This window comes from Tenrec ecaudatus, chromosome 9 (assembly GCF_050624435.1).
Source record: "Tenrec ecaudatus isolate mTenEca1 chromosome 9, mTenEca1.hap1, whole genome shotgun sequence".
Classification (NCBI taxonomy): Eukaryota; Metazoa; Chordata; class Mammalia; order Afrosoricida; family Tenrecidae; genus Tenrec; species Tenrec ecaudatus.
The window spans coordinates 6634644-6661467 of NC_134538.1; the positions used below are offsets into that span (position 1 = coordinate 6634644).

Sequence of the window (26824 nt, forward strand, 5' to 3'; positions counted from 1 at the left end):
TTGCTTTCTGATGGTTGGACCAGGGTGCAGCTGCCTCAGCCAGTTCCCTGCTTCAGCTGGCAAGGCTCACTTCCTGCAAGGAATCCCTGAGGAGAAGCTTCATGGACCTAACCCCATACTGCCCTGGGTGCTGGAGCAGCCATGTGGAGACCCCTGCTAGCGCTGAGATGCTTACACGTTCACCGATTCGGCTTTCCTCCTGCATTGGGCATCATTGTGTGTGTGTTGTGAGGTGGAAGAGGACTTTGTGGATTGGTGTTGGACATATGGGTTAATGTTGGACTTGTGGGCTTGGGAAGCACTGGGCTGGGATGTTTTCTTGATGCGCACTTACCCTTTATGTAAAACTCTCTCTTATACATGAGTTTCTGTGGATTTGTTTCTCTAAAGTGCCCAGACTAACACAATGTTCATTGGGGTCTTTGTTAGGATTTCCTTTCCTAGTCTGTTGGACCATGTAAGTCATTCCCTAAGCAGTGGGCTTGCCTGGTTCTTTGTTCATCGTGTGTGCATGATATTTCTCCTAGTTCTTTGCCACCCAGTGAGAGCCCTCTGACACCTGCTGGGGAATTCTGAATTGGATGAGCCACAGAAATATTTTTCATCCCGATACTTGATTCTGCTTTCAGGGTGTCATGTAGGCAGGGACACTTGCTACTTATCTTGTGGCTACAGGGCCCATAGGTATCCCTGATAGGAATAATTCATAGACTACGAGTCAGCATTGACTGTATTGCAGTGAGTTTGATTTTGGTTTTATTTTTCAGAGTTAAATCAAAGGTAGTTCTTATGCCTTCCTCCAGTCCTAATGCCACATTCTTCTTCATATGATCCAGCCTTTCTGGTGATTTGCTCAGCATATGCAATATAGTGAGAAGACACAATCCCGGTACACACCTTTCCTGATCTCAAACCACGCAGTTTTCCCTTGTTTCATTCTTAACAACTGATTTACAATAAGATTCCTCAATAATATTTCTCAGTGTTATTGCTATAGCCTCCAATTGTCCTGTCAAATAGTTTCAGGAGTACCCAACATTTCCTCATGTGTTAGTGTCAAGTATCTACCATTTTTCTTTCCTGCCTTGACACACTGGGTGAGTCTCTGAGCCTGGCCAATAGAAGTCCTGGTTATTACTGGGTCCCAAGAACAGGTCAATTAGTGTGCTCAGTGGGAAGTGTAAGAGATGCTTCTCTTTTTGCTAAGGCGATTCTTTCCTGGAATCGCTTGCACTGTCAGTCTGTGTTGCGGGCTATTGATGTCATGCCCAGATTTTACTAGATCTGGTGAAAAAAAAAATCTCACCGTGGCCTCTCTGTTTTGCATGGCCCACTGTGCACTGACCAGGCTGTGTTCTCTGATTCCTGTTTCCAGTAGGAAGCGTGTGTTCCCATGTGCAAAAAGACTCCACTGTGCTGGCCAAATGTCTCTCAAGGCATGACAAATCTCTGGGTGAGGCTAGTGTAAGCTTTGGGTGCACAATCAGTGCTTAGTGATTTAGAAAAGCCTGCGTTCCGATACGTATTATACCGATTCTAAGGAAAAACAACACGCAATGTTAGCTTATCATATTATGGTCAATACTTGCTATTGCAATCAATGGATATGTAGTAGAATCTCATGGAGGTGTGTAATTTCTTTTAATTTAAGTCTTTGCACACTCTTCAGCATCACAATGTACATCGCGAATCTCCAAACGAGTCTGTTGGCTAGATCATGCAATGTTTCCCAAACGTCTTTGCTCTTGGAATTCTTTTTTCCTCAAACCAAGAACACTAAGGACCGAAGGTTCTACAGAATGCATTTTTGGAAGCATCACATGATTTGATTATAATATAATATTATTTTTAGCTGTGTTCCCTGTGCGATGAAATCATCCAACAACGCATTTACCACACAACAATTTTGAATCAAGTAGCCTAGATCCTGACGTGAACTGAATGTCGGAGCCAAAGGAGGCTCCTTCAGAGACGGACACCGAGGGAGGGCACTGTGGGCAGGCAGCCTGTTTTTTGAGCGAGTCCATGTCGGTGTGCTTTTCTGTGGACTCGGTTTCCAGATGTGCTCATCCTGAGGTCCTGGCAACATTTTTTTATTGCTAGTACTCTTCTGGGTAATACTTATAGTGACATACCATTATAAAGGAGCCCTGGTGGTGGTGTGGCTATATGTTGGCTGCGGTCCACATGGTCAGAAGTTTGAAACCACGGACAGCTCTGTGGGAGAAAGACCGAGCTTTCTGCTCCTGTGAATAGTTACAGTCTTGGAAACCCAGTGAGGGTTGTATGAGTCAGTTACACGGTGGCAAGGAGGTTGGTTTTGGGTTGGGGCATTAATAATAAAACCAAAGTGATGTTCACTACATAGGTGAAAAGATCGTGGATTATCTCACTGCATGCTCACCACGGTACCGTTATTCGAATTGCTGTACAGCGGAGGAACCTGAGGCACGGGGCGGCTGGCAGTTTGTACCCAGGTCTCAGGGAGTGGCAGAGTCTGGGCTAAAATGGGACACTCTCTGACACTCGGGCCTGTGCTTTTGAGACACTTTACGACAGATCATACTGCTCACCTCACAGGTTGGGAATGGGAACAAATGGTGCTTATGAGCGACTCGCCTTGGTATCTGAGTATTAGCCCCGTTAATAGTGGTTCTTCTGTTTGTTTTATGTGATTGTTTAATTGCTAACTCTCAGATGTGTTGAAAATCATTGATCGATGCATTCTCCAGAGCCTACTTTGCTGGAGAAACTCACTTGGCATTTCTCAAGGAGCTAGAAATAACAATAACAATACACCGCGGGCACTCTGGTTCATTTATCTGGATCATGGAGTGGAGTTCATTTTGATGAAAATTTCCATCCTTCTGTAAAGCAAATCCCAGGACATTTGGCCCCGAGGATTATTTTCTACACTCCTTATTGAAATCGCAAACCTATCATTTTTGGTTCATGACTTTTTTTTTTTTCAGATTCACCAGGATGGAAATTACACAAAAGATCTCAGACAGTTGGCAATGTTTCACCCCCCCCCCCCCACCACCACCTCCCATTTTTAATAGCACGCTGCAAACTCTCTGGCTGTTTGTATGTGATTTATAATCCTCCTGGGATTCTGAAATGAATATAATAAAACCAGGTTTAGAATATTAATCTGACATGGCTCAGGACCAGCACAGTCTAATAGAAATTGATTTACTGAGATTAGTGAAAGAGGGAAAGGAGAGGCAATTTTTAATTCAATGTTGCTGGCTGGTTCCTATGCCACTGTTTCTCAGTTGTTGTCGTCTCTTGCCTTCTGGCTTACCTGTTATGTTATTCAAATGTATACTCTCAATGTCCACCCCTACCTTCAGGGCCAGAGTCTTTGGGGGTGGGGCCCTGCGTTTCAATTTCTAGTGAGCCTCCTTCCCCCCGTGTTTTACGCATACTTGGTCTGAGAACCTGGCTCGCTTGCATCCGGCCAAAGAAAAATGCACGGTGTTATCTGAATCCAGTGAGGCCCAGAGCTGGAGTCTGTCTGGGGCCCAGGGTGAGGACTGCCAGACCACCAAGTATGGGACTGAGGCCCAGGGTTCTTCTGGGAGGGGAAGTGTGCAGCGGCCCGACAGAGTGCACTGGGTGGGGAGGAGTGGGTGAGGCCACGCTGGTGAAAGGACACATGGATTTTCTTGGTGTGTGTGTGGGGGGGGTGTGGGGGGGGTTGGGTGGGGGGAGATCTGAGCAAGCATCCCCGACAGAGAACTGAGTGAGAATTGGGGAGGGGGCGTAGGAGTTGGGCTTAAAAATATATCCTGTAAGGGGAGCTGTATGAAAACTCGGATTCCTGAACTTGAACGTAGCCCTTCTGCTTCTGCGTTTCTGAAGCTCCTGTACTTGGCAGTAGCTGGAAACATCGTCTAGGAAACGTCGGGCCTATGGGGAGAAATAACTGGGATCAAAGGTCCTGGGGTTGTGACCTTGATCACATGATTTAACCCGTCCTCGGCACAGTTTGCTCAGTTGTAAAACTGAAGATACAAATCCATTTGTTGTTCTCTTCTGGATTCCTGTGAGATTTATAAAACTCATTGCCATAGAGTTGATGCAGACTCAGAGCGACCCTCCAGGATGAGGGAGAACTGCCCCTGTGTGTTTCCAAGACTGTCACTCTTTTTAAAAAATTTAATTTAGCTTTTAAATTTTTTGGGACTGTGGCTCTTTAAGGAGCAATTGGCCCCATCTTTCTCCCTCAGCACGGCTTGTGGTTTCTAACCTTGGACCTTGCAGCTCACATCCCAGTGAGTAACCACTATACCACCAGGGCTCCTGTGAGCATTGTAGTATAGATATGATACACATTGACACAGTGGACACAGCAGTGGGCTCAGGCCTGGGAACAACGTGAGGATGGCGCAGGCCTGGGCAGTGTTTCCTTCTATTGCCCATAGGGCCGCTTTGGGTCGGAACCAATTAGAGGGTGACTAACAACATAAGAAGTAAGGGTGCAGGAGGCTTAGCGGTTTCTGACACACAGCAGGCATTTAGTACGGAAGCTCCCTATCACAGGGGAACTGAGATTCTCAGAAAGTATTAAGGACAAGCTGTCAGTCGCTTGGTCATAGGACTTGGCCTAGGGGTGGGAATTGGCATTGAGGGCAGGGTCTTGGGTTAGAAACAAGACAGAGTTCCAGTTTCCTAATCTGGAACCAGAAAAAAGGGGACTAGGGTGAGCAACAATGATTTCAAGGCTGATTGTATGATATGTGGTGTGTTAGTCTGGGTACTTTAGAGAAACAAAGCCACAGAAACTCGTGTATAAGAGAGACTTGTATATAAAGGTTAAGTGCACATCAAGAAAACATCCCAACCCAGTGCTGCCCAAGCCCACAAGTCTAACATTAGTCCATATATCTGACACCAATCCACAAAGTTCTCTTCCATCTTACAAAACACATGCAATGACACCGTCTGCAGGAGGAAAGCCGAATCAGTGACCATGTAAGCATCTCAGCGCTGGCAGGGGTCTCCAGCACCCAGAGCTGCATCGGGGTAGGTCCATGTGGCTTCTCCTCAGGAACGTCTTGCAGGAAGTGAGCCTTGCCAGCTGAAGCAGGGAACTGGCTAAGGCAGCCACACACTGGTTAGACCATCAGAGAGCAAGAGACCCGAAAACTCAAAAGGCAAGGCTCACCGAGCCGTTTATCTCTCTGCCCTTCAATTAACCCCACATGTGTTTATCGGCCAGGTTGGCATAATAAACTTTAACTATCTCGTGTGGCTTATGTGCCAATAAAATTATTTTAAAAAATCCAAGGCTTGAATAGTGTTTATCATGCATGCCAGGCACTATTTTAAGTTTTTCAGACAAAATCATGACTTAAGTTAATTATCGCTTTCTGCATTTTACAAGTTAGAAAAGTAAGACCCCCAAAGATGTGTGTGTGGTCCCTAAGCTATGGAGGCTCAGAATCAAGTTCCAGATCTGTGCTCTCTGGCTTTTGCTGTCAGCTCTCTGTCCTTGCTTATGTAATCATCTGGACATGTAGGCCAAGGACAAGGCCGGAACGTCCCTCAGATCACAATGCTGAGTCTCCAAAGTAAACTGGGTCTCTGGAAAATTTGTCCCAGCTATTTCTTTACCATAAATTTTCTAGATGTGGAATTATTCAACGGCTTTTAATGAATTTAGAAGCTAAGCTGTAATAAACCTCTGCTATTGCCAAAACAAAAGCTTGATGAATCCTCGCAGACAATCTGTTGCCCCGGGGTCTGATGGACTCTCCAATAGGAGACAGCCGCAGAAAAGCACCGCCTTAGCTCCTTTGTCTTTTATTCTTGTGCAAGACTTGACCTCTTTCATGGATTAATAAAAGCTTCAAATAAAAGCTTTGACCACTTTGTCTTTCTCTCTTCTTTTTCTTATAGTACCACTGATTTGTTCCCCATTGATGTCCTATCAATCCAACCTTCTCATCAAGATTAGATCCATCGACTGGTTAACTGGAAGATTGTTTTTGCCAGGTTTCCAGTATTTTCTAACACTCTCCCTTTTCCTTCTCTATATCCCTAGGGTATGACCTTCAGTTGCAGAACAAGGTCAGCCAGCCAGCCAGCTGCCACTGCTTGTCAAGGAAGACAGCTACCTGTTCCCAGTCAGCACCACCCTTTCTGGCACCTCGAGTCGCCCAGCCCAGAGCTTGAAACTCTCTGAAGACTTCTAGTAGTCGCTCAGTACTAAAGGACATTTAGGTTGCTGTTCCGTAAATCTGATTCATTCGGGAGGCAAAAGGGGGGAATGCAGTTGTCACTTTAACCCAAGAAGTCACTGGGAACATACTTCATGTTTAAACTTCTCCAACATAATGGGTGATAGTTATTGAAACAGCCTAAAACTCTACCACCACCACCGTGCAAGGGCGATAGCTCCAGGCAGACAAGGGATGGATCACAAGTACCCGCACAACTATGAGGGCAATGCCCCCGCTGATGATTACTACTATGGAGGCAGAGAGGCCAACTTCGAGGAGGACGCTCAGAGCGATGTCACCGAAGGCCACGACGAGGAGGATGAGATCTATGAGGGCGAGTACCAGGGCATTCCTCACCCAGAGGATGTTAAGAGCAAGCAGACAAAGATGGCAGCCCCCAGGGCAGATGGTCTGCGGAGCCGCGCAGACTTGATGGCCGAAAGGATGGAGGATGAGGAGCAGTTGGCCCACCAGTATGAGACCATCATGGAAGAGTGCGGCCACGGGCGCTTCCAGTGGATCCTCTTTTTTGTCTTGGGTTTGGCCCTGATGGCTGATGGGGTGGAGGTGTTCGTGGTGGCTTTTGCCCTGCCCAGCGCAGAGAAGGATATGTGTCTGTCAAGTTCCAAGAAAGGCATGCTTGGTAAGTGGACATTTCCGAAGGTGGTTCTCTCTAGGGTATTAAAAACGCCAGTGGGAGGACAAATGCAATTTATGTAGGCTTGTCACTGTTGTTATTCGTTGTCCCCGAGTCACTGTTACTCGGCCATCCCATGTGTCCAGAGGAGAACTGCTTCATGGGGGTTTGAAGGCCGTGGCCTTTCAGAAAATGCTGTCACTTTTAGGCATCTTAGATAGATCACAAGGCCCTTGGAAAATTTAAGAGTTTTTCTCTCAGGGAAATTATTCAACTCACGCCTACCCGGCTAGTAAATAGTGGAGTTTGGACGCCTGCTTATTTCCCATCTCTTAGTGCTTCCCTGACAGCTAATTTTCTTTCTTCTTCATGATAATCCATAGCTAAAGAAATAAGTTTCATGAGTGGCGGGCCAAAGGTCATTTCTGCTCTGTTTGTTTCTCTGTCTCCTCCCAGAATCCCATGGCATTGACTCCCGGTTTCATTGGTATCTGTGTTGGTGGACTGAGTGCCTCTGTGTCTCAGGATGAGTGACGAGCTTGAACACATGAGCCGGGTCCTGCGGGCTCCTGAGAACCCTGCTCCCAATCCATCCCAGATGGATTCCTTAGCGTAGAAGACTGGCTTTGTAAATGAGCCCAGAAACTAGCACCAGCAGAGGCAAGCAGCAAGAATGAAGGCTGTGGGCAGAGTGGGGTTCGTAACATCAGGGAGAGGAATGGCCCAAATGCCATCCAATCAAATAGATTTATTAAACCACCAAGAGTCATCCTCGTTACTAATGTTCTGCAAAACATATCAACTCTCTAAATACAGAGCTCGCTCTAGATTGGTCAGCAAACACGCAGCTATGTAGAACTTAGTAGGACTCTGGTTTTGATTCAAGACCAAGATATATTTCTGACTTATGAGCTCAGACTTGAGTTAGCAACTTAGTTGCTTCTGTCTACCTGTGTTTCCTGTCTTGTGTGGTCATCCCTGTGCTCAGTCTTAGGGGAGACATTATTGAACCAGACAAACGTCAGCCTTAGCCCGCGAAGAACTTAATGCGGCGACGGACAGATCTAAAAGTAATGCCATCGTCTCCAATCACAGTGACTCTGTAGGACAGAGTAGAACTGCTCTACGGGGTTTCCAGGCCTGTGCACCTTTGCCACCGCAGACGATCTCAGCATTGCCCACAGAGCAGCGAGTGGGTTCAAGCTGCATGGTTAGCCACCTGGCGCTTAACCCACCACACCACCAGGACCCCTCGGAGCAGAACAAGTCGATGTTAAACAAATCAATAGAGAGTTATTTAATTAGTGTAGGGGTGAGACCCACATTCAGTTGCTGTTGAGGGGATTCCAGTCCAATGCCCCGCCCCCCCTCCCCCCCTACCACCCCGCTCACCGGGTCTCAGAGTGGAGCTGTGCTCTGTAGGGTATCAAGGGTTGACTTTTTAGAAACCATTCATCAAGCCTTTCTGGAAGGTTCTTCTGGGTGGTCTTGAACAGCCAACCTTTCATTACAAGATACCTTGAACGGTTCTGTTTCCCAACATTTGCTTCCCAGCAGGGTTATCAAAACTTCTCTTGTAAAGAGCTGTAGTCTTTGTGGGTCTAGCTGGTCTCTGTCAGAACTGTTGCCTCGGCTGCCGCAGGGCAAAAGCAGCCACAGACAATTTGTAAATGGAGGCCCGTGACTTTGTTTCATAACATTGTATTTCCAATAGGAGGTAGCGCTCTCGACTTGGCCAAAGGGTCGCAGTTTCTTGGCTTCTGATTTTGAACTCTGAGCCATTACTTCTGAATACAATTTGTATAGTATATTAAATAAGGGCCATTTCTGCATGAATCATTGTCCCCAGGACTTTAAACTCATTCTATCCACTTGTGTCTAACTACATACCATTTATAATGATCAGAACAGTGCCAGTCATGACGAAAGGAGAAGACGGCACTGTGAACTGCCAGTCAGCAGTTCAAATCCACAGGCGTGCTCTTCCAGAGAATGACGAGGCTGTCTGCTCCTGTCGAGGTTCGGGTCCTGGATTTCCTAAGCAGCAGCTATGTTCTGTTCTGTTCCGTGGGGCTGCTGTGAGCCGGCATTTCTCCGGAAGCCGGCTTGCGCTTTTTTAGGTAGAACACCTGAACAGAAAGAAGGACCAAGGAGGCAATGGTTTTAAAAAGCCAACAGCAAGCGTTTCCAGATAACCCAGAGTTTTAAAAACCAACTGAAATTTAGTACAGCTTTATTTATTTATTCGTTTTGTTTCTATTGTTTTGTTTCTAATGTGAAAACATTTCTGCTGGCTGCCTTTCAGCTGGACTAAAAGCCCAGCCTGAACGGGAGCTCATGCCCACCAAGTTGATTCTGATTCCTAGTGAACTTTTAGGCTAGAGGAAAGTGCCCTAGGCACGTTGAGGTGGTCAGTCTTTCCTGGGGCCGACAGCCTCCCCCTGTGGAACAGCCGCTGGGTTCCAACTGTTGTCCTGGTGGTCAGTAGACCAACATGTAACTGACTGCGCCACCAGCGCTGCTTTGAACAGCATATTTAAAAAAGGAACAGCAACAAAACAATGCGACATCCAAATCTACCAAAACCCCAAACTGGAAAAACAAGACAAAACATAACAAAAACCAATCAAAGAAGCAAACAAAAGAAATCATTTCCAACTGTTCTAGAAATTTCTGACTTGAAATGATATTAAAAATATGACTGTGTTTTCTAGTATTCCCAATGGAGTCCCTGGGACTCCAAATTAGCAGAGCCAGTAATGATTTCATGCCCTGTCAGTCTTTCTACCATGCTGGTGCCTGCTACCTCATTAACATAGCTGAACAAGGTGGCAGCTCCTGCTGGATCTCAGGGCCGATGGCTGGGAGTTGAGGGAAGATGGCTTTCATCAGGAAAGCCCACAGTTCTGTCGTTTTGCTTTTGGTGTTTGTTAACGGGATGCTATGACTCAGCCCAGGATAGGCAGACAGACCCCCTGGGGGTGACAGATGTCCTACCCTCTTTGTGTGCAAGAAAATGGGCAGCTAAGTGCATGTGATGAGGTGGGTGACTTGGGCACATCCTGGGGACAGAATTTCTACACTCTGTCTCATATAGCCTTTATATTAACTGTAGAGGTCAGTGACTTTCCTTCGCAGAGGTGGTCTTGTTAGTTGTTATCAGGTCAGTCAAGTGCACAATGAAATGAAACATGGATCATGATAGGTGGTGGATTTACCATTGGGCTCCATAGGGTTCTCGTGGATTGATTTTTTTTTTTTGGTAGTAGCTATCAGGCCTTTCTTCCTAGTCTCTTCTTCGTCTGGAAGCTCCACTGAAATTTAATCAGCATCATAGCATTCTGCAGGTCTCTGCTGACAGACAGGTGGCGACTGCTCAGGAGGTGCATTGGTCAGGAACCTAACCTTGATCTACAGTATGGGAGGTTTCTGCTGCCTGGTGAGAAATCCCCTTCCCAACTACGGATGCCCCCAAGAGCCTCCTCTGTGCTGTTGAACCTAGAATTTGAACCCAAATCTGTCAGATTTCAAGCTGTGTGCTCATTCTGTTATGCCGTCTTGCTTTGCTCTCATTCTGAGTCTGTGGAATAGAGGTGACGGCCATGCGGTGGGCCTTCCCTTCGTGCCATCTGGCTGCCCACGGGTGGCTTATAACACTGCCACTTGCTCCCCAGAGAAAGGTACTGTTCTGTAGTATAAGGCACGATGGCGCGGCCGCTGGACTTTGGCCACCAGGGTTGGCCAACTGGCTCCCTTTAGGAGCCACTGGCCTTGGCAAGGGAAAACTCCTCTCTCAGGTTCTATTTCTCTCTCTCTTTTCCCCCCCTAAACTGTAGAATTAGTAGGGCACATCTGTCGTGGAAATTAAGTGAGAGCATGCAGTTAAGCACCCCTGTCCCCCCTCTCCCAGCACTGTGCCTCACAAATAATAGGGCAGTTTTCCTCCAGTTTTTCCTTCGCCCCACGGCGTCCTCCTCCTCCTAGCGTTTGCAGTGAGTTGTGTTCGCAGAGGAACGGTTGGGCCACATGCCTGTTGGAGCGCGTGTGCCTTGCTCTGCCAGCTCTTCTGGCGTGCCCTCTGAGAATGCTACTTACCTGTGCCCTCTTTCCTTGCCTACAACACGGAGCTACTAAGGGCACTCACCTTGTAGGGCTGTTGTGAAGATTCAGTGAGTTTAATGCCCTGAACGGCCCGCCATAGTGCCTGGCACGTTATGATTACTCACGAGCAGTCGGGGTTCCCTGGCGGCATTTTTGTCAACCACGCAAGAGGCCTGGATTCAGTTCCCAGCCATCATGCCATCACCCATGTGTCTGTGGAAATGTGCATGCTCTTGTGATGCTGAACGGATCTCAGTGGAGCGTCCAGAGTAGGGTGAACAAGGAAGAAAGGCTTGTGAGACCTACTTCTAAAAACCAGGCAGTGAAAATCCTGTGGTTGACCAGGGCCTAGTTCCAGTATGCACAGGTCACCTGGAGTTGGGGTCAGCTAACAACACGATTAGAGTTGGGGTGGTTGTTATTACTAACCTGGCTTCTGGGTAATGGGGAGCTACCCACTTCAAGGCCCAATTTTCTCAGGTGACCTTGTACCTCCTCCCCGTTCCCCCACCCGAAAGCCCTTATTGTAGTCTTGTAATGTCAGGCTGCCTTGCAGTGGATGGAGAGAAATCCTTTTGTGCTTGAACATCAGTTCTCTTACTCTTTCCTGCCCCCCCCCTTTTTTTTTTGCTTTCAGAAGGAATTCTCTGAGAGTGAGGCCTTGGACTTGATCCCTATTTGATCGCCCCAGAGAAGAATTCACTAAGAGAACTTCCACTCCCCAATTGTAGATGGTTTTATTTTCTTCCTTAAAATCAATGAATCAATTCCCAAAAGAAAAGCAGTGTCCGTTGGCCAGACAACAAAAACGGTCCTGGGGCCACTGGTCCTCTCCCCTGAGCTTTAAGAGGGATGTGTGTCGGCTCTTCTGCAGTTTTGTCAGGATGGGGGCCACTCACCTGGAACGATGTCACTTGCGGAAGAGAAACATTGAAAAACCCAAGTCACTGCCACAGGGACAATTCTGACTCACACGGATCCTGTCCCACAGAGTAGAACTCCCCTTCTGAGTTTCTGAGATGTTAAAACTTGACAGGAGTAGACAGCTCATTTTTCTTTCCAGGGGTGGCTGGTGAGTTTGAACTGCTGACTTTGCGGTTAGCAATCTAACTTGTGACTCACTGTGGCACTGGAACCTCTAAGAGAAAAATGTCGGTAAAGATGCTATGGTTGAAGGCCCAGCCCTGCTTCAAATAGAGTGGTTGGTACCCCTTTGCTCTGAGAATAATGTATTCACTTGTTAATATAACTTCCTTTTTATTAGGAAATTTTTTTTTATTCTACCTATTGCTGCTCGGGTTCTCCAGCAAGACAAGTACCAAGCAGACCGAATCATACCACTACGGTAGCTGTGTTCTAATCATGGAGATAAGCGCACTCAGATACGTGAAATATTCATGTTTCATAGTCATAATCCAGGGGTTCAGTGCAATCTGCCGCATCATCACCCGCGTTCAGAAATGAAGAAAACAAGTGCTGTGTAAAGAGAGAGAACCTGGCGGTGAGAAGTTCAAGAGTTAAGCACTTGCTTGTCACCCACTTTCTATTCCAGAGGGGGCTACGGCGGCGTTGTGGGGTAAGGTCTGGTAAGCCAAGGTTGGTGGTTCAAGCCCAGCATGTGCTCCATGGGAGAACAGTCAGGCTGTTTGCTCCCATCAAGATGTATCGCCTTGAGAACCCGAAGAGGCAGTTCTATTGTGTCCTTTAGGTTGCCGTGAATAGCACCTACTTGATGGCATGGGTTCGCTTAAAACTTTTGTTTTGGGTTTGTCTGTGTCATGGTGGCGTGGCCGTGAGGTGATCTCCTGAGAGTTCATGATGCGAGGTGAATGAGTCCACATTTCTTCTGTGTCCTCTGCTATTGGTTGAATTGTGTCATGGGCCAGTCCCCACCACCCCGATCTATGCTGGGATCCTCATACCCTATGCCTGTGGTTGAAAGCCCAATTGAGAAAAGGGTTTTTCTCTGCTATGTTAATGGCGTGATGTAAGTGTGGGAAGTGTGCTAAACCAATCCCTTTTGAATTACAGGAAGCAGAGGAGACAGAGAGAGGAAGCTTATTTGGAGAAAGATGGTTACCACATGAGATTGCCAGGGAAGCTGGTGGTTGTAGAAGCTGAAATGAGGACATTCCCCCAGAACAGACACAGGGACCAAAGCCTTGGAATCGGTGCCCCAAATTCAGACCTCCAGCTTCCTAAAGTGTGAGAAAATAAACTTCTGTTCTTTAAATACCCACTTGTGGTGTTTTTAGTCTAGCAGGACTAGATCACCAAGACAATGTTTAGATTCTTTCCAGGTAGATTTTCAAAAGAAAGAACCAAAGAAAGAGAGAAAACATCCACAGAAATGCCTTTAAAGACAGGAAGTTCCCACTGCCTGGCACGTGGAATCATTTGCTTCATTCAAATGCGACTGAATTAATGGCATCTTAGAGATTCGTTTCCTTAAAGCTAGGGTGGCACTTTGTAAAACCAACGGCACCCCCTTTGCCTGCAGTTGCAAGATTGAGAGCAAGGTTTTCCCAATATTGTAAAAAAAATACCTCTGCCTCCAGAACTGCGGCTCGTCACCCTCTGCATGTTGACCAAGAGTATGGGAGAGAGGCCCAATTTCAGAGAAGATTTCTACATTTTGCCTGCAGAATTTTGATCTCCTGGAAGGGTCTTGTGCCTCTGTGATTATCTTCCTGACTCTTAGTTTTTCTCGTCATCTGTAGACTTGGGAATTCCTGAGCTTCAAGCAATAATTCCCAACCTAACAGGGCTTCGGGGGTGGTGCTTGGTGTTGGCATCAAGCACATCAAGGACACAGAGCAATGTCAGATGGGGTGAATTCATTAGAATAAATTGTGCATTGAATTTCCATAGCGGCTGAGAGATGGATATATTATTCTGCTCATCTCAAAGATTATCCTTGATCTGTTTTATATGCAAATCTGATGCAAATTTCAAGGGTCTGATGTATGAGTCACTTTTTCTATAGGGCCTTTATGAGTCCTAATCCACTTGATGGTGGCAGGGGTGTGTGTAGATGTAGCATTTTCTATAGGCTGAATCCAGAGTTTCTGGCGAAGTGCTGTGTCACAGAGCCTGGCACGAAATAGGTACTTAGTCAATGCTTACGTATTAAGATGAAATCAGATGCATATGTGGTGGCAAAGCCACTACAAGGATATTTTGGCATATTCTTTCTGTTACCGTTATTTGATCGGTAATCGTTGCTCTTATTTATGTATGTTGGTCATGAGGTTTGTAAGAGGCACGCTAAGGATTCCCTCCACAGAGTCTGCAGATTTGGGATGGTGGGTTTGGTTCCACAGGCGCTAGCGAGCAGTTCAAGCTGGGACTCTCACATGCCATCCAATGACAGGGTGGCCTAGGGTTATTCTTCAGGTAGTTGTGTACAGAGGGAATAGCCAGGGAGAGGGCCAGAAGTGGGAGACCTGACTGCCACTTATCGGAGTTCTCCCAGAGCGTGGCTTCTGGCCTAGGACGCAGAGACTTTCAGTATTTTGAAAAGCTGGGCTTTATATTGCTGCGGAGAGAGCAAGCCGGGCCGAACCCGTGATGCCCTTGGTGGTTTCGCCTCTGTAAAGGAGCTGCTTCCCTTCTGCTGCACCCTGTCTGCCAGGGGCTCCATTTCCCAAAGAGCAGGCCATTAGCGCCATCTGCTGGTCGGAGAGTAGACACGTTCCAGAGAGCACATCCCAGCACCCAAACCCAACTCACTCACTGCCAGTGATGGATTCCCACTCACCGTGGCCCTGTAGGAGAGAGAATTGTCCCCTGTGGGTTTCTGAGACTGTAACTCTTTACCAAGATCAAGCCCTCAAGAGCAAGGCTTTTCAGGATTGACATTTGAAACCAGATCCTTCTTTGTTGCGGGAGCTGCCCAGAACCTTCTATAAGAAGTTGAGCAGCCTCCCTGGCTTCCATTCCCTAGAAGCCCTTAGCCCTGCCCTCCCAGGCTGGACAACTCATGTCATCTCGTCTCCAGATATTGGCAAGGTGTTACCTGGGGAGTGGTGGTGCGGAAGAAAGTCGCCCACAGTGGAGTACCATTGTTCTGCAGTGAGCCAGATTCTTAACCCCTGCTGTCGACGGGGGTCACTGGGGGAGTTGTTAAAACAACACAGGCCCCGTGCTGGTGCCATGAAGTCAGACCATCTCTGGGTGAGGTGTGGGCATATGTACAGCTCCCCAATGAGCCGGGGAAGTTGGCAGGGAGTCAGCGGAGTTTCTGCTTATCATGCTATGTAAGGGGCAGGCAGTGGCTCCCTTCTTGTGTCTGTGATGAGGGACCTTGATGTGCAAGGAAAATGGAGTTGAACCCGAAAATTATCAAGCTGACCATGGGACAGCGCTACATCGACTTCCGGGGCTTCTCATGGACACCTTGACCAGATCCTTAAAAGAACCCTGTGGGGTGGGCAATTGTGATAAGCCCTGTCTGTGAATGTGGGGGGTGTTGCTTAGAGGCCAGCCAGGACTCACGGTGGACTTCCCAGTTGCTGGCGTATCGTCCTGACCTGTAGCCCCTGCTGCTGGTGGCCCAGGAGGTTGGATGACTTCTCTTCTCGTAGTCAGATTTCTTCATAAAACCAGAGAAACAGCCACCAAAGAGCCCATTATTTCCCCAAACTTAGTTCCCTGGCTGTGCTGTTGTGAGCTGCTGTGGGGTAGGTGCCTGGCTCACGGTGACGCCCACCCCGGGGGAAGCCACACATAGCAGAACAGAATGCTGTTTCCTCCGGCATCTGCCCTGTGATTGGCTACCGATTGATCATTGGCTGATATTTGAAAGTGGATGGCCAGGCCTTTCTTCCTAGTCCGGAAACCTCATGGCCTCCCAGCAACATGCAGGCCCACTGCCAGGCAGGTTGTCACCATCCAGGGACCTGCTTGGCAAGCCAGTGTGTGTGACAGCCCTCTTTACGCAGCGCACAGGGGCTGCCCTGGCACAGTGGGTTAAGCGTTGGCCTGCTAACCTTAAAGCTGGAGCTTCAAACCTACCGGCCACTCCTCAAATAAGGATGTCCGTTCCTATGATGATGGACCATTTCAGAAACCTGAAGAAGGTCTATAAGGTCTCATAAGGTTGATATGAGTCAAAATTGACCTCATGGCAGTGGGTTGGGTGTGCTTTGCAGCACAAATCTAGGCAAGATGATTTTTTTCTTTAAAAAAATTAATAAATCATTTTACCAGGGGCTCTTACAGCTCTTACAACAACCCATACATCCATTGAGTCAAGGACATTTGTACCTGTGTTACCATTCTTCTTTTCAAAACATTTCTTTCTACTTGAGCCCTTGGTATTATAAATTATTATTATTTTCATATCTTACACCGCCCGCTGTCTCCCTTCATCTATGTTTCTGTGTATTGTCACTGCAGGGGGCGGAGAGGGGGTGTTATATGTCAATCATTGTGATTAGTTCCCCCTTTTGCAAAAGTTTGGTCTCATTTCCAGAGAAGGAAGCTCGACTGTCACAGATAGTGGCAGTGCAGGGGCGGAGGAAAGGCTGAGTCAGATGGTCGCAGAAATCCAACAGCTTGAGATGCGCCCCATGGGGCCCACCGACAGACTGGCTGTGAATCCTCCCTCTGTGGGCTGGGGCAGGCTGCACAAATGTGTGGGGCAGGCAATTCCCAGCTCACAGCCGGAGGTGGTGCTGACTCAGAGACACGCATCCATCTCTGCTGCGGCTGCGTGGAAAATAGTCCCAAGACCTCTCCTTTGTCCTGGCCTCTCTCCTCACCTCTCCTTGAGTCCCAGAAGGGGAAGTCTTATCCTTAGAAGGAGATGTTATCATAGATGAGAGGGTATCAGGTATTAACTATAACATTATAGAAGCATCTACTATTGGAAGTGCAAGGGATGAGGGAGCTCTCCTAAAATGCCCTTCACTAGGATGTGACTTGGACAAGGTCATGATCTCAGACGGGAACCGACCGTCTACATGAACCAGATGATCTTTAATCCATATTAATCCTTCTGGAAGGGACTAGTATATGTATCGGCCACCACCCATCTGCCAGTTTGTCATATGATAGTGGCTTGTGAGCTGCTGTGGTGTTGGAAGTGATGCTGCCAGGATTTCAGTGACAGCAGGGAGCTCATGGTGGACAGGCTTCCGCCTCACTTCCAGATGGAGACAGACTAGGAAGAAAGGCCTGGTGATCTACCGCCCCACATCAGCGAATGGAAAGCCTTTGGGCCCCAACAGAATCTTGTCTGAGCGAGCGCTAGAAGAGGGGACCTGGAGGTTGGAAGCACACAGCAGGGACAACAAGGGACGTGAGCATACGGACGCCCATGAAGCTGGTGGAGGACTGGCAGCTTTCCATTCTACTGGGCGCGGCGTGGCCATGAGTTAGAGCGGACCCGGTGGCAACCAGCAACCATAAATCTGCATCAGATGCATTGAGCTGTTGCCCACAGTGGCACAGAGCTACTTTCTGTTTAAGAATTCTTCAAGTCGGCTCTAGGGTTGGTTCCGTGGCTCACTGATGTCAGGACATGAGGTTGGCACGTACCTGTGGTTCAATTTGTTTATCCTACGTGGTCGCAAGACACCCCCCATACCCTCTCTGTCCTCCCAAAGCAGCTTTCCAAGAAGGAGGGAAGAGAGCTTATGGCAAGAAATCTCCTTTTCCGCCACCTTCCTTCTCTTTTTAAATGATGCACGGAAACATTTCCCAGAAGCCTCTGGCGGATGTCTCCACTGCCTTATTGCCCCTTTCCGCCCCCGGCACGTCTGGTTTTCAGGTGCCATCAAGTCAATTAGGATGCAGAGCAACCCTGCGGGCTCTCGAATGGAACACCGCCAAGTCTCGCACCGTAGACTCCCCAGAGATGTCAGGCTCGGTCCCTTTGTTGAAGCTACTGTGTTTGTCCATTTCCCGGAGGGTCTCCCTCTCGGTTGCTGCTCTTCCACATTCCTGAGCTGGCTTCCTTCCCCAGAGACTGCGCCCCCCTGATAGATAACATGGCCAAAGATGAACTTTCACCACCCTCATTTCCAAAGAGCGTCCTGGCGGAACTTCTTCCAAGTCAGATCCATTTGGTCTTATGCCAGTCCCGAGCCCTTTCCAATTCTTAGCCAATACCATAAGGCAAACACATCGATTCTCCCTTCTTTAACCCCTGGCAGAAATTTTTAATCTTGGCTTCCAAATCCTGCCATAACAGAAGTACCACCATTCCGTGGCGGTAATGAGCCGAAAGAACTTCCTTCTCTCGCGGTTCAGGAAGCCAGGAGTGCGTCCAGGAGACCCTCTCTGGCCCATCGAGAGAGGAGGCGCCTGGTCCCGGCCTCTGTAGTTCTGGCGACGACGCACTGCTTTCCTTGGCCAGCTCCGCACGGCATTCCTGACTTTGTGCTCCCTCCTACGTGTGTTTAACCGGCTCTTCTTCCACTCTCAAGGGCTCACCCCCGCAGGTGTAGTGGTTAACCTTGGAACACATAGTTTGCGGGGTGCATGGGGGCACAATGTAACCCACAATGATGGCCATCTATGAACTGTGATTCCTCTGGGAGGAAGATGGGGGGCTTTCTACTCCCAGAACAATTCCAGTTTAGGAATCCCACAGGGTCAGGTGTACCTGTCCTTTCAAGCATCCACTCAAGGGCAGGCAGTGTGGTTTGGGTTCGATCCCCCCTTCATGCCTGTGTTGGGGAGTGAGAGGAGGCTGCAGCTTTTCTGAGCACCTGCGTAGACATGGAGGCTCCCTTAGCAAAGACGGAGAGGAAACTGGGTACTTGGGATGTGACTCACAGCGTCTACCACACGGGCCAGTGCTTTAGAGATGGACCCCTGGCTGCTAGTCTTGTCTATCTTCTTAGTATCTCTGCCGCCATAGACAAACCATCGTGAGGGTTGACGGAGAAAATGCTCAGTGAGTGGTCAGCACCGTGCCCGGCACACAGTAGGGATGCACTTACAGAGCACATCACCCCTCACTTATGAACTAGCCCCTTATTCATTAGCTCACATATAGGGCAGTGAGGTAGTTTATTGTGCCATCCTGGCCAATAAACATGTGTGGGGTTAATTGAAGGGCGGAGGAATAAATGGCTTAGTGAGCCTCGCCTTTCTAGTTCTCAGGGCTCTTGCTTTCTGGTGGTCGGATCAGGGTGCAGCTGCTTTAGCCAGTTCCCTGCTTCAGCTGGCAAGGCTCACTTCCTGCAAGACGTCCCCAAGGAGAAACCACATGGACCTATCCCAATGCAACCCTGGGTGCTGGAGCAGCTGTATGGAGACCCCTGCCAGCGCTTGAGATGCTTACACGGTCACTGATTCGGCTTTCCTCCTGCAGTCAGCATCATTGCATCTGTTTTGTGAGATGGAGGAGGTCTTTGTTGATTGGTATTGGACATATTGGTTAATGGGTTAATGTTGGACTTGTGGGCTTGGGGAGCACTGGGTTGGGATGTTTTCTTGATGTGCACTTACCCTATATATAAACCTCTCTCTTACACATATGAGTTTCTGTGGATTTGTTTCTCTAAAGTAACCAGACTAACACAGGCAGCTTTGAAAGAATTCCCAGAAGCACCTCTGTGGCCAGCCCTTATGATAGACCGGAAGGATGGTGGCTGAACAACTGCAGGGACCTTTCCATTGGCCCAGCGTTTCTCAGTGTGGCAAGGAGGGTGATGGGTGACAGTGGAGTGATATGTGAGGTCACGGGTAGTCAAGGAGAGGCCAGATGAGGGCCGGTTGATGAGGCAGAATGTAGGGGGAGAGAAGGAAGAGGAGGTCTATGCAGGGTTTTGAGGCTGGGTCAGATGGAGGATGAGTGAGGTCTCCACTCTGGTTATGTGGTGGGAGGTAGATGAGTGAGGAGTGGGGCATCTTGCTATGCACCAGGGGTGGCAGGCAGTGAGCAAAGGTGTGGGGACCACACTGGTGCCAAGGATGGGGTGCAGACTGAGTGTGTTTATGCATTTTCTTCAACCATTTTTTAAGGCTCAAATATTTCTTGGCTTGCTGTTGATTCACAAGCTATCCAAGGTTCCTCCTCTCACGGAGTTCACATTGTAGTGGGGAATCAGATAATAAATAAAACATCCTTCTCTCACATCTCCAATCCTCCATTAACAAATGCTCTCGATAGGCCTCAACCTTCTCTCCTGACACTCTCAGCCTTGCCACCAGGACTGATTTAATTAGGCCCGGTGTCCCCATAGTCACCCAGAGAAGTCCACGTCTCCCAGAGTGCCCCTTATCAGTGCCAAGAATTCCGACCCCTCCATGATCCCAGGGTCAAGCATTCCTTCCCCAGATCGCTGCTCTTGTCTTCCCAAGCTCTCGGCCTCATCCCTCAACTCTGAACATCTTTCTCACCTCCTGTTCATTGACAGTGTTTTGACTTGTCTCCCACCTCCTTCTTGTCCTCATCACCTTCTTCACTGAACTGAAATTCCATCGTCTATAATCATAAGTCCTCTTGGTACATAGTACTGTGTGTCTCTTCGGGTGTCTCCAATCTTAGTCACATCCAATCTGGCCCTGAGCCCTGAAGTGTAACATTATTAGTGAAAAGCACACAACATTGTCCATTGACTTTACTTTAAATTTGTAACCAAGAACCTCAAGTAAGGATGGGGATGTAGCCTTGGTGCAGTTAATTGACATCTTCAATTTTCCACTCTCTTTGATGATTGTTTCACACTTTATGTCCAGTCCACTCTCTTTAATGATTGTTTCACACTTCATCGAATTTTCGTTGGGGAGCCTTTTTGGTCCAAATAGTTAAGCTTTCAAGTGCTCACCAAAAGGTTGTTGGTGTTTTGACCCCACCCAGCAACTCCATAAAGCTCTGGCGATCTGTTTCTACAAAGATAGTAGTCAAGAGAATGCTGTGGAGCTGTCCGGCTCTGTCACATGAGATTGCTAGGAGACAGGATCGAATTGATGTCACCTAGCAGCAACAGCTATTGTTCTTCACCTCCTCCCACCTCTTCCCATCCCACTCTCAGGGGGATGGTTCAATTCCTCTTTTGCTGAGGAAAGGGGAAGCAATCAGGAAAAGTCCGCCCACCACCACACCGATCTTCCTAATGTCCTGTTTCTGTGCTTTCACCCTTCTTCCTGTTACTGCAGGTTCACCTGTCCACCTGTTCATGAAATCCCATCTCTCTCACCACCCCCACCCCCCGGCTTCTGCAATGATCACCTTTCCCCTTCTCATCCATTTTCCTCTATATCTGGAATCGCTTCCACCAGCACACAAAACACAAAACAAGTTCCCCAATCTGGACCCACATACTTCTTTTCTGTTCCCCTTTCAGCAAAACACACGGAATCCAATTCCTCAGTTCTTATTCTCTCTTGAACCCATTGTGATCAGGGTTAGTCCCCATTCCTGAGAGCAGTGTTCTTGTGTGGCACATCAGTGAGCCCCACTTGCTCAACCCAACGGTCCAATCCCTGTCCTCGGCTTTCCTAGCAGACTGTCACAGGCTTCTTCGTCCTGGCTACACTTTATTTGACTTCTGGGGAGCACTGCCACTCGGTCTTCCCACTTTCTCAGTCTCCATGGCTGGTTTCTCTTTTCCTACCTCACACGTAGACTTGGCGTGCTTCGGTGTTCAATCTCTGAATCTCTTCTCTGTTGGCATTTGCTTCTTGGTGATTTTATCCTCCCTCTGGGTTTTCAATGCCATCCATATCTTTGGACTCTATTTAAACCTCCTTAACTGGGAATAAATGGAATGCCCCCCCTTTTTTTTTCCAGGAAAACAATTTTCTAGAGCTTGGGCGCAGTCAAAGTCATATCCATTTGTATGCACATATTATTATGTCAGCAGGTCCACCTAGACAAGATAGGCTGGACAAATAATGAGAAAAGAAAACAACAGGACCAACGGTCCTGGAGGGACATGAGAGCGTGAGAGGTAGGGGAAGGGAGGAGGTGTCGCCCAACACAGAAACAAGGGAACAGCGAATGGTTCTAAACCAGAGGAGGGAGGGGAGGGGAGGAGTGGAAGGGAGTGACCAAGAGCAAGGTAACTGAGAGGAACTACTGAATCCAGAATGAAGGCTAAACATGGGAATGCCCTTTTAATTGGTGTTTATGACGCCTCCTGTTGTGGGCAGAGGCTATTGTGAATGGGACAGCTTCTCTGACTAGGCTTAATGTAGGAGAAGAAGCTAATTGTGCAAAGATCTACAAACAAGAATATTAGAGATGGAAGAAAGGCCAAAAGAAAGAGAGGCTAGGTAAGCATTGAGGTCCCGAAAGACATCCCGCACAAAGCTCCATAGTCATCTTGTTTATATATGGCCTTGAGTGCTGATGGAACCAACAATCTGTGGGAGAAATCTTCACTTTGGGAGCACCCAAGACAAGTCAAGAAGAGCATACTCAATATTTGATAAAGAAGTAAATAATAGTTTAACAGTAATTTGCCACAGGCTTAGGAAAATTAAGAGAGTTCATCCATGAGGTATATTTATTTCTTTAAAAATGCAAATATATATATTTTTACTAATAGTTTTTTTTTACAATTTTTAGTAATGGTTGTTTTTTTTTTACCAATTTCCTTTTGATCTTTTTTTACTAATGTTTTTTTAAGGTGGATTCAATCCACTTGAAGTACCTCCAGAGGAAATAAAAAGTTTAAAAAGAGAATCTTATTAAAAATTCCTATTTCTGAGAACTGTTGAACATGTAACAATACGGTCTCTATTCTACAGGACAGTGATTAGCTGGCATTAGAGGGCAGTGATTGCCTTTAGCCAGAGCATGCGGACTCCAGTTTCCTGTATTAGCGGCTTGACGTCTATAGGTGTCTGATTTGGGCTCAGAGGGTACTGGTCTGGAATCAATGTAGTGGCATTATGATGGCTCTTACAAAAGGACTTACAGGTGCCCACTGAGCATGCCCTGTTTTTACTTAAATGCAAATGACAAAGTAGAGCAAGAACAGAGTGTCCGGGCAGGCTGTAGGGACCCAACAGACATCTGGCACGAGAGCCTCAGGCATCCTCTTATTTGCACACGGGCCCTAGTGCTTAGTGAGCCGCTCAGACAGGTGTGAGAAATCCACACTTTGGGAAAGTTCAAGACAGACGTTTTAGTGGGGTTTCCATGTGTAGTCAAGCCAGACAGATGTAGCAGTGATTATATTGAAACCATCTGTAAAAAAAATTGACCCTGGGACCACTAGAGGAATTTCAGATTTTTAGGAAGCATATTATAAATCCCACTCCCTTGGCTAAGAGTTCAAGTATCTAGGTGTGCTCAGAGGTAGAGAGAATCCTTTCTAGTCCACCTGTAAGTCAACTGCAGCATAACATGTGATATTATGCTCTGGAAGGCCACAGTCCACTCAGGGTCATTACACCAGAAAGCCATCTAAGTTCTAGATGCTCTAAGGTCACCCAGGTCATAGATTTGACTTCTTCTGATCCCTCGGAGTAAAGGGACGCCTTCCTGCCTCCTCATACCCTGGACCATCAGCTTATGCTCAGAGTCAGACTCAACTCCACCCTCTTCCCAGCACCAACTTGCTGGGGTTCTTGATGTGTTTCTTTCTGGCCCGTCTTGACTCTACCATGTCCTTTTTTTCAGTTCTCCTTTGGTTTGTGAGTTTGTTTGTTTTTTTTTAAAGCAGTGAGCTGGGACTGATTCATGTCTATGGCCCTCTCCCAGACGCATTAACACGTAGCAAACAGTAAATTTGCTTGTAAGACTTTGACTTCACTTCTAGACTCATCAGATCCACAATTGACCTTACTGTGATCCCCCTGAATTGGGCTAAGATCTGATTATATACCTGGTTCTACCCCTCTAGAAATGACCTCAATGACAGCCACAACTTGATCTTGATGGAGATAGTTGAGATAGCCCTGCCTTCTTGCCTGCGTGATAATTGGATCTAAAGATCCCCACAATCCATCAGAGTTGTCAAACCTCCACTGGTATTAGGGGCACTGCCTCATCTGCAGTCATTCTGGGCACTAGGTACCAACAGGACACTTGGCTTTTCTGCATGTCTGTGGTGTGGCAATAAGGCAATAAAACAAGTTCGGGACTCACAGCATCGCCGGAATGTCCCTCTCTGGTAGTCTGGAGGACGATGAAGAGAAAGGACAAGTGGCCGTTTTGCTGGGGCTAGTGTAAGCACTCAAGGGCCAGAGGCTCACTGGTGCCCTGGGTCTGACACATGGCAGAGGCTTCAGTGGGAGTTTCCTTGCCCCTTCCTCTCATCTCAAACACCTGCGTGATTTCCGCTGGTCAGTTGGCACACGTTGCTGGCTGGCACGTCGCTGTGACACTAGAAGCTATTCCACAATGTTTCAAATATCAGTAGGGTCCCTCCTGATGGGGGAGTGGGGGCAGGATCCAGCAGGGCTTCTGATTAAAACAAAACAGGAAGAAGGTTTGGTACTCTTCTGGAAGGCAGCCAATGAAAATCTGATGGGTCATAACCGAATATTGTTTGGCATAGTGCTGGAAGTTGAGTGGCGTAGTTTGGAAGATGACTGAAAATACACAGTGGCAGCAACAAGTGGTCTCAAGCATCCTAAGGTCCCTAAGATGTCACAAGACCAAGCAGTGCTCTGCTCTATTGTCCAAAAGATTCCCACGAGTCAGGACTGACTGGACAGCAATGGACAATAATAACAACATGTGGCCTTTAGGAAAGACTGCTGTACAGTGAGAATGTCATTCTACTTCCAGAGGCTCATCCACCTGAATTTATTGAATCCAATAAAGGACGAGGAAAATCGAACACGGGTGTTGTCAGATGGTGGTCACCAGACCAAGGACGCCAAGCCAAGTCTGCAATGTACCAAACACCTAGGTCCAAAAGTAAATGTTTCTTTATCTCAGAAGTTTCCATGTAGCCAAGGTAACACACACAAAGAAGCTGCTCCGGGGTGTCCCACTGTAAGTGAAGTTGTTAGCAATTCACTGCCCCAGGCATAAGTCAATGACAGACCCTCATAGAAGGGAATGCTGTCCTTCGGGAAGGCAGGAGGGATATTTGGTTGACTAATAAAAAATGGAATAGGAGAAGACCATAATGGTTTGTAAATCAAAAAGTTTAGTTGGAAGAAGCTGCTTTTTTTCCTTCCTCAAAGCCCACGCCGACAGTCCAGGAAAGATTTGAGTCATTGCAGGAGAAGGGGGTTCAGAAATCTGCTGAGAAAAATCAATGCGTTTAATTTCTATCAATCTTGGAGGATGTACACGCAGAAAGTTCTTGAGAGGGTGGACTGACAAGATTTCTTCTTACTTACTTGGGATATGCTATCAGGAGATGCGGTGGGAGGAGGTGCCAGCCCCCCACCACTAATCATGAGTTCAGTAAGCACAATTGTACGGTTGAGATATATAAATATTATATGAAAGTGATCGAGAGCATGAGAGATAGAAGAGAGAGTCAAACAATGGAGTCGGACACACTTCATGGTAGCATGCTCACCTCCTGGGTGGCCATAATCTTACCAGCCAGGTCAGCGCACAGCTGGACCGAAGCAAAATGGGACGGAGACCTGATAGCCCGCTGGAGACCCGGAAGGAGGCCTGAGGACCCCATTTATTGCTAACCAAGGGTTGTATCTACTTTGGGGGGCGTGATTGCAGGTAACTGTATGTCACAGGAAGGGGTAGGACAATAGGCATACACGTTATAGGAAGGGGATGTACAATGGGCATAGGGGTAACAGGAAGGGGATGAGCTAGGGCTGTACACATGATAGGAAGGGGAGGGACTAGAGGCAAACATGTGACAAGATGGGTGACCCTAGATTCATGATGACAGCCTCACCTTGGCCACCCTTGGGTGGGCTTCACCTCTCTGGGGTCTCCTACAAGGAAATAGTCCTTATCAGAAGGGAGTAGGCCCTACTCGTGGGATAAACAGTGGTGTCTGCTTGCTCTGGATGGCTGATAGCCCTTAGGGAGAATGACCCCTGATCTATTCCTGATGACCTCCAAGTGTATAGTCATTCGCAAGCAGCTAAGTTTGACATATATTTGGGGGAGACACCTTGGGAGAAATCCTTCTGTTTCCCACAAGGAGAGACCAGTCCCTGGAAAAGAACATCATGCTCAGTAAAATAGAGGGTCAGTGCAGAAGAGGAAGGCCCATGAGGAGCTGGATTGATGAGTCGGTTAAACAATAGGCTCAAATAAAGCAATTGTGAGCATGTTGCAGGACTGGGCAGGGTTCCATTCTCTGGGACAGAGGTTGCTATGAGCAACAGACCCGATGGCACCTAGCAACCACCAGCAGGAAAGAAGATCAACGGTCCAGCTGTCCCCTCCTTCCACCCAACCACTCTATGCCCTTGGGAGAAAGGCCTGGTGGCGCCCATGCAGGAGACTCCGTTTCCATCCTTAGCCAAGGTACCGCATGCATCCGTCACCACCTGTCTGTGTGTGAATTCCTGGCATGTTGCTATGAGATGAACAGTTTCAGAGGCGCTTCCACACTAAGATGAATTAGGAGGAAAGGCCTGGTCAGCTACTTCTGAAGATTAGCCCGTGAAAACCCCATGGGCCACCACTGTATAGCAGGTACCTGGTTCAGGGCAGGGAACCACTTTGTTTTGTGATGCTGGGGTTGCCATGGTTGGGGCCGACTCAAAGGCAGCTAAGAGCGCTGTTTGGTTTAACATCCATGGTTTTCCTTACCCTGCTGCTACAGGTGCCAAGAGGGTCTGTTTTTTCTGTTTGGAAAGCAGTTTTAGACGCTTTGGTATGTGCCACCTTTCTGGAAGAATATTTGTCCCTGTGTCTCTCAAGAACATCGAACCCCTCTATTTGCGTTGACCTCATGATTCCTTAAAAAAAACCAAACATTTTATTGGGGGCTATTACAACTCT

The 26824-nt window shown here is 47.7% G+C and overlaps 1 protein-coding gene across 1 annotated transcript in view; it reads left to right on the plus strand.

Moving 5' to 3' along the window:
- Positions 1-6422: 6422 nt before the first annotated feature.
- The window catches only part of SV2B (synaptic vesicle glycoprotein 2B), an 89572-nt gene continuing 69170 nt past the window's right edge, over positions 6423-26824 (plus strand). Inside the window, exon 1 of the mRNA XM_075558413.1 lies at positions 6423-6873. Within this exon, the coding sequence (XP_075414528.1) occupies positions 6423-6873 (451 nt within the window). The remainder of the gene's footprint in view (positions 6874-26824) is intronic.